At 55.8% G+C, this 7,885-nt stretch overlaps 1 protein-coding gene across 1 annotated transcript; it reads left to right on the top strand.

Moving 5' to 3' along the window:
• The first annotated feature begins 30 nt into the window (after positions 1-30).
• On the top strand, positions 31-6,430 carry MRTO4 (MRT4 homolog, ribosome maturation factor). The gene is made up of 8 exons (XM_041764827.1): positions 31-184; positions 2,970-3,028; positions 4,024-4,127; positions 4,840-4,921; positions 5,113-5,180; positions 5,433-5,584; positions 5,928-6,004; positions 6,110-6,430. Exons 1-8 carry the CDS (start codon positions 157-159, stop codon positions 6,260-6,262), a joined length of 723 nt encoding a protein of 240 aa, XP_041620761.1. The 5' UTR covers positions 31-156; the 3' UTR covers positions 6,263-6,430.
• Positions 6,431-7,885: the final 1,455 nt, after the last annotated feature.

Genomic DNA, 7,885 nt, shown 5'->3' with positions numbered 1-7,885 from the left:
GACGCCCTGGAGCCCGCCTGGCGGGGAGAAGCCGGCTGCGGCGTGGATTGAGGCAGGCACGCGCGGGGGCAGCCCCCGAGGGCCGTCCCAGAGGCCCCCGCGCCGCCGGGGTCCTAGCAGGCAGCGCCGCCTGCCGCCGCACGTGCCTGCAGCGCGATGCCCAAATCCAAGCGCGACAAGAAAGGTGAGCGGGGAGCCGCGGGGGGCCGCGGGGGCGCGGCGGGCGGGGAGCCGGGGCCGGCCGGGGCAGGGAGCGGAGAGCGCGGGGCGTCGGCGGCCCTTCCGCGGCTTGCGCGCCACCTCGCCGTGGCCCTTCCCCACCCCGGCCGCGGCCCGGCGCCCCCCGCGCCCTCGCCGCGCGGTCGGACTTGCTCCCGAATCCCCTGCGAGGCTCGCTGGTGCCCGGGTCGCCCTGTAGTTGGGCCTGGCTCCGCCACCAGCTCCTGGGAGGCGGTCGCCGACCACCTGCGCCGGGCGGTAGCGCCTCTTGCATCCCGGCCCCAGCACAGTCGCTGGACGGATGCTTCGGGGCCTGGCGCTCGCGGTGTTGGGGCGGCGGCAGGTGCAGCAGGCGAGGCCTAGGGCCTTCGTGGACTTTAACGATTTGGTCGTGGGAAATACATTCCCCCTCCCCCAAAAAAAAAAAAACCCACCAAAAGTCAAATCAGGTCACATCGTGATGAGTCTCATGAGCTAAATAAAAGGGAGACAGCAGTGATGTTACTCCGTCTAGCGCATCCAGGGATGGTGTCTGATGAGCCAGTAAATAAGCGAACATCTAAGGAAGGGAAGTGAGCCGTCCTCGGAGCTCCCCGGGAGAACGACTGTTGCAAGGAGAGGGAAGATCGGGGCAAGAGGCCGGTGTGGCTGGAGCAGAGTGTGCAAGGAACGGGCAGTGGGCAGGGCTTTGGCTTTCACACCCAAGGCTGGAGCACAGGGATGACACACTTGGACTTTTTTTTTTTTTTTTTTAAGATTTTATTTATTTGAGACCCAGCATGGGCAAGGGGCAGAGGGAGAGCGAGAAGCAGACTCCAAGCTAAACGCCAAGTGTAGGGACGCCCGGGTGGCTCGCGGTCCAGCATCTGCCTGCAGCCCGGGGCGTGATCCTGGAGACCCGGGACCGAGTCCCACATTGGGCTCCCTGCATGGAGCCTGCTTCTCCCTCTGCCTCTGATCTCCCCGTCTTCCTCTCTGTCTGCTGTCTCTCTCTCTCTCTTTCTGTGTCTTTCATGAACAAATACGTAAATAAAAATCTTTAATTAAAAAAAAAAACAGCAAGTGTAGAGCCAGGCACAGGGCTCAATCCCCACAACCCTGAGATCATGACCAGAGCCAAAGTCAGACGCTTAACTGACCAATACCCCCGTGCCCCCCTCCCCGCCCCGCCCAGGACCCCAACATGGTTCAGCATTTAAAAGATCACTCTAGGGGGATCCCTGGGTGGCGCAGCGGTTTGGCGCCTGCCTTTGGCCCAGGGCGCGATCCTGGAGACCCGGGATCAAATCCCACATCGGGCTCCCGGTGCATGGAGCCTGCTTCTCCGTCAGCCTGTGTCTCTGCCTCTTTCTCTCTCTCTCTGTGACTATCATAAATAAATTAAAAAAAAAAAAAAAAAAGATCACTCTAGGGGCACTGGGTGGCTGAGTCAGTTGAGTGTCAGACCCTTGGTTTTTGCTCAGGTCGTGATCCCAGGTTCATGAGATCAGGCCCCACATCAGGTTCCTCGTTGGGTGTGGAGTCTGCTTAAGATTCTCACTCCCCAGGCAGCGCCAGTGGCTCAGTGGTTTAGTGCCGCCTTCAGCCCAGGGTGTGATCCTGGAGACCCAGGATCAAGTCCCCCGTCGGGCTCCCTGCATGAAGCCTGCTTCTCCCTCTGCCTGTGTCTCTGCCCCCCCCCCCCTCTCTCTGTGTGTGTGTCTCATGAATAAATCAATAAAATCTTTTTTAAAAAATTAAAAATGCTTTAAAAAAAATTCTCTCCCCATGTTCATTTGCTCCTCCCCACCTCTCTCTCTCTCTCTCTCTCTCTCTCTCTCTCTCTCTCTCTAAAAAGTTTTTTTAAAAATCACCCTGGTTGCCTTGATGATAATAGATTGGGGAAGGTGGAGATAGAAGGCAAAGTTGGAATGAGCGAGATCAGCAGTAATGTAAGACGGGGTAAGGCTGGCTTGGTCCAGTTATAGCAGTGGAAATGGTGGGAAATGGACAAGGGCGTTTGGTTTCCGCTCCTGCGCTGCCCTTGCCCTGACTGGTGTGATTGCCATTCTATGTATATGCCTTGTGAGTGCCAGGTGGGATGAATAAGGAGAGGCCTATTCCTGGGGGCACCCACGGCTTCGCATTTGATGCCCTGTTAAATGTTTGTGGGATGATTGGGTTCTATAGAGAGAGCTCTGGTGAGATCTCACAAATCCCGTATCTTTCTGGTTAAGAAGAAATTGAGCCCCTAGCTCTTGGGTAGAGGTGCTTGCCCTCCCCACAGAGACACTGCTTTATCCAGGAGTCCAAACTGCAGAACAAGATGTAGCAGAGGAGACAGAGCCCCCAGAAGAGCCCCCAGACTCATCATGCCACAGCTGAGGCCACCAAAGATTTTCTCTGTGCACCGTGGTGGAGAGCAGATAGGGAGGGAGCTACCTCAGCCAGCTAAGTCTGCTAAGTGCCACTGAAAGCACTCCAAGGACAGGAGCGAGCCCTGCCCCCACGCCTCAGTGTCCCCACTCGGATTTGTAGTTTAGCCTGAGAGGAGCACAGGACCACCTGGTTCATTAAGTAATAGGAAATGTGCCAGGGGATCTCCAGGCTCAGGAACCCTAGAGAGGAGGCGGTTGGAGGACCCTGGGAATACACAGCCTTGCCTTTCCTCCTGCCGGCTTGGTGCAGCTGAGCTACTGAAGGGGAGAGGGAAATGAGTCTGCAGGGCCTCTGGATTCGCCTCTCATCATCTCTCCTTTTCTTTGTATTAGTTTCCTTAACCAAAACTGCCAAGAAAGGCTTAGAACTGAAACAGAACCTGATAGAAGAGGTAAGAGCTCATTCTTTTTATTTTCTTTATTTTTCATTTTTATTGTTCTAGACCTTGAATTTGGTTTCTAAAGGTGCCTCTGGGGCTGCCAGAAAAATTGTTTTAGAAAAAAAACACCACCACAGGGTGCTGGTTCAGCCCTTTTCCCCCAGCAGCAGCATTAGAAACTCCCGTGGCAGTGATTTCCAGCTTTGACAGAGCTCTTCCTCTGTGCCTTGCACCCCACTAAGTGCTCCATGTGTGCTGTGCACCCCGTCTTTGCAGTGTGCCTGGAGGAGTTACCACTGTCTTCTAGGTGACAGAGCATAGGGAGATTTGGTGGCCTGCCCAATGTCAGAAAGCTTTGGAGTTATGGGGGCCCTAGCTGGCTCCATTGGTAGAGCCTGGGACTCTTGCTCTTGGGGTCATGAGTTCAAGTCCCATGTAAAGTAGATTACTTAAAAAAACAACAGTGGGGTTATCAGATGTGAGTAAATGCGCCAGCCCACTGTCCACACTACTGCAGGCTGCGTGAGAGGAGAGTCTCCTCCGGCACAATGATTCCTTTTCCTTGAGACCACGTCATCATCACTGCAGCCAGCAATATTGGCAGAGCAGGGCTGGTGAGCCACCTCCCCTTGGGAGTAAATAATGAGACTTTATAGATTTCCATTTAGCAGGAGTCTTCCAAGTGTAGCTAAGTGTTTCTAGGTTGTCAGTTAATGGGCAAACCAAAGCGATCCATTCCACTCCCAGGCGCAGGTAAGTCAGAGACCTGGAAGACCATGGGATTTCTGCTTACCCTGCACTTTGAGACCACACCTGCCCTGCCTTGGGGGAGCCCCTGTAATCTTTGAACTTGGCTTCAGTGACAGAAGTAAGGAGGAAACAACCAGATTAGAAGCCTCCAGCTCTAAACTTCCACGGCTGTTAGGGACCTAGAGCAGATTCTTCCCCTTCTGAGGCCCAACCCATGCTGCCCCTTGAACTCCAGAGCCCCATGAATTGTCCCATAGCTTCGGAAATGTGTGGACACATACAAGTACCTTTTCATCTTCTCCGTGGCCAATATGAGGAACAGCAAGCTGAAGGACATCCGGAATGCCTGGAAGCACAGCCGGTAAGTAGGCAATGGGATAAGGGTCTTTCTGAGTAGGGAAGGAGTCAGGATGCTCTCCAAGCACAGGGGTGGTGATTGACCCTCGGGTACCTGGGTCCCACAGATAACCACCTTCGTGAGGACAAAGTGCCACACCCTCCAGAGGCACTTTTTAACTGTTACAGCTGCTCTTGCCTTGAGCTCCTTGCGGGGAGGACTTGATAGTTGTTTGGGAATGTTGGAACAGTGATCCCTCAGGAGAAGGGGCTCCCTTCCCCCTGGGGTCTGATGCTTTTAGGAACATCCCATCAATTTTAGAATGTGTACTCCAGGATGCACACGAGGGCAGGCTGCGTGAGCCACATGGCAGGTACCCGTCGTTGGACTGAATCTGTGTTGGTACAAGTGCTGACCCTGGTCTGCCTCAGACCAGTAAATGTGCCTCTTCCTTACATCCAGACTGGGAAGTCTAGGGGATCACGAAATACCCATAGTGGGCTGCTAGACTAAGTATTGTGAATATTGAAATAATGAAAATAATGAAAGGGGTCCTTGGCTGTGGACAGTGGGCTGGCAGGGCTACATGGAAGGAGTAGGAGCCTCTGGCCACACCTCCTGCTGCAGAATAGCCTGGGCCTGAGTTCTGGCTCCAGAGGACCAGAGCCGGTGTACAGGCGCCTAAGTGGGGGAAGGTCCGTGGGGCACTTCTTCACAAACCCATTTTCCTCCGTAGAATGTTCTTTGGCAAAAACAAGGTGATGATGGTGGCCTTGGGTCGAAGCCCAGCTGACGAGTACAAAGACAACCTACATCAGGTGAGTTTCTGGCCATGTGGCTGGTGGAGGGATGAGGAGAGCAAAACCTCACTTAAGGTTCGGTTCTCCTTAACCCCCAACCCTAGGTAGTCCCCCACGCCCACCTCCTGCCACCAGCTGTGTCAGCCAAAAACATCTGCAGATACTGCCAGATGTCTAATGGGATTGGGCTGGCCCCTTTCATTCTGTAGGTCAGCAAGAAGTTGAAGGGTGAGGTCGGCCTGCTTTTCACCAACCGCACCAAGGAGGAAGTGAATGAGTAAGTGTTTTTGAGATGTAGCAGGGAAGGAATAATCCGGATACTTTGTACAGTATGGAGGCACTGAGTAAAAACTGGTTCCTGGAACACCGCTCCTGAGTCTTCGTTCTCTGCAGCACTGTGCTCCACGCTGATGCCTGTCTCGCACCAGACACGGACTGGGAGGGGAGGCCAGGCCAAGGGAGCCTGGCTTCATGCGGGGAGGTGGGCCAGTCAGGAACCTCCCCTCCTACCACTTGTGTTTTCCCCAAGGTGGTTTACAAAATACACGGAAATGGACTTCGCTCGAGCAGGAAACAAAGCAACTTTCACCGTGACCCTGGACCCGGGGCCCCTGGAGCAGTTCCCCCACTCCATGGAGCCACAGCTGAGGCAGCTGGGCCTGCCCACTGCCCTCAAGAGAGGTATGGGGAAATCACAGCTTAGCTGCTGGGAACACAAGCTCCCAAACCCGACACATGCCCTCTGGCCCCTGTGGCTGAGCAGCCTATTTCTGCCAGCCTCCACTGTCTCAGGTGAAGATGGGACTAAGTGACCATCTCTTGGTCGAGGCAAGAGTGGACAGTAACTTGCAGCCAGGACACAGCAGCTAAGGGGCGTGAGGAATGCATCCGCCCCACAGCTCCTCCTGGGCAGCTGCACACTTGTGATTTAGCCTGAGTGTGCAAGGGGGGGCGGGGGACCAGCCAGCTCCGACCCAGCTCTGGGCAGCCCGCAGAGAGCTGTGTGGGGGCCCGTTCCCCATAGGTGTGGTGACCCTGCTGTCCGACCACGAGGTGTGCAAGGAGGGTGACGTGCTGACCCCAGAGCAGGCCCGCGTGCTGGTGAGTACTCCCCCGCCGCAGTTGGCGTGCTGTGGCACCAGGGACTCTGGCCACTTAGAGTTACACCTGCTCCTCCTCATCACTGGTTCCCTGTGTCTCTTGCAGAAGCTTTTTGGGTATGAGATGGCTGAATTCAAAGTTACCATCAGATACATGTGGGATGCACAGTCTGGAAGGTTCCAGCAGATGGGAGAGGACTTGCCCGAGAGTGCCTCGGAGTCTGCAGAGGAAGAATCCGAAGGGGAGGACGATGGCTGACAGGCCCTGGACCTGGACTGAGGGGCGCCACCCACTGGGCAAACAGCAGGGAGGGCGAGGGACCGACTGCTTTTCTGTAAGGAATAAAGCTGCTGCAGGGTGGCTCCCGTGGACAGCAAAGAGAACTTTTCCTAGAAAAAAGGCCTCAGCTTTGGGCTTTTGTTTTGATTCCGGATTCCTTTTGTTTACCACGAGCCAGCTTCCAGGGCTCCTGCTTGACATGACAGCTGGGAACGTGAGAGCCGCCACCAGAGCCGGGGCTTCTCTTCTGGCCCTTGTGCCCCTGCTCGAAACGGGGGTTTGCCAAGGGATGGAGGAACCCTGGTCACCCTTCCTACCCCTTTCTTTCTCTTCCTCCACCCCCACTCCTGTCCCCACCCAGCCAGCGCTGAGAGTCTCACAGATGGTAAGGCTGGACACTTGCGCTGAGATCAGAGTAAAGTCACTGCTGACACCCAGAGCACATAGGAAAACTGCCCATAGCATCTTGGGAACTTTTATTCTTGGTAGCTACTCATGGTCGGGTTTTGCACAAATTATTATTTGCGTGAGAAACTCAGAGTAAGAAAATCTACTTCAAGACATACGGCCCTCCCCCCGCAGGGTGATGGCTTTGTATGTGCCCTGCAGGTAGAAGGACCAGCCTCAGGGGATGCACAAGTCAGGGAAGGGGCCCCAAATCTTCCCTGGCAGAGCCTGCAAGTTCAGACCCTAACAATCCTAGGACCTTAACAATCCAGGCATACATTTAGTGGAAAGCAAACTTCAGTCATTCAGCCCACACTCTGAGCACCAACCATGGGCTGGACATGGAATTTCCACCCACCGGCCAATGGGACAAGGTCCCTGCTCTGAGAGATTTAATAGCCAGGTGGAGCGTCAGCAGGTGTAATCAAGAAAAGAAGCAATCACAGTCCACTAAGTTCTGTGAGCAATGTCTGGCACCAAGTAGAAGTACAGACATTTGTTGGATGAATGAGGAGGCTCTGCTGGAGCATTGGGAAAGGCTTCCAGGGGACGAGCCACCTCAGTGAGGCCTGAGCACTTCTCTACCAGGGAGAAGGGGAAGAGTGGTCCAGGCTAACGCACTCGGTGAGAGAGCAGGAAGGAAGGGGCCAAGGAACACATGCAGGCGGCAGGGCAGCCAGGGCCAGAGGGAGCAGGTGCCTCCTGGACAAGCTAAAGGGCTTGCACGACAGCCCCACGGCACCTGGGAGCACCTCCAGGCAGTCAGCAGGGGAGTGGCGGGGATGGAGAGGGCACAGGAGGCCGTCGGAGGAACCAAGAGAACCCAGGGATCAGCAGCAGCCCTGCAGACAGGCGCCTGAGGCCCCGGCCCTCACCTGGTACACGGTGGGCAGGACCCAGCCGTTGCTCCTGCAGAGGGTGCAGATCTCGGCCACCTCCCAGGCGGCGTAGTTGGAGAGGCCCAGCTCCACGAACTTGCCCTGCGGGGGAGAGGTCCCCGTCAGAACCCACCGCGGCCCAGGACATTAGAAAGGGGAGACGGGGCGGGCCGCGTGGGGCTGGGGTCTGTCCCCAGCTCTGCTCTGGGACTACCCTGGTGCCTCCCCTCTCCTGGGTGATGACAGGCCGAGGAGAGGAGCAGTAGACCACCTCCTG

The sequence above is a fragment of the Vulpes lagopus genome, chromosome 8 (genome assembly GCF_018345385.1).
Source record: "Vulpes lagopus strain Blue_001 chromosome 8, ASM1834538v1, whole genome shotgun sequence".
Taxonomy (NCBI): domain Eukaryota; kingdom Metazoa; phylum Chordata; class Mammalia; order Carnivora; family Canidae; genus Vulpes; species Vulpes lagopus.
The sequence above is the reverse complement of the archived record's forward strand: the minus strand, read 5'-3'. Positions and strand labels throughout refer to the sequence as shown.

Excerpts from the sequence above, each read along its gene's own strand:
- MRTO4 (XM_041764827.1), top strand. The coding sequence starts at position 157 with ATGCCCAAATCCAAGCGCGACAAGAAAG. Across the intron at positions 5,181-5,432 it reads ACCAAGGAGGAAGTGAATGA|GTGGTTTACAAAATACACGG; the intron begins GTAAGTGTTTTT and ends GTTTTCCCCAAG. Across the intron at positions 5,585-5,927 it reads GCCCACTGCCCTCAAGAGAG|GTGTGGTGACCCTGCTGTCC; the intron begins GTATGGGGAAAT and ends CGTTCCCCATAG.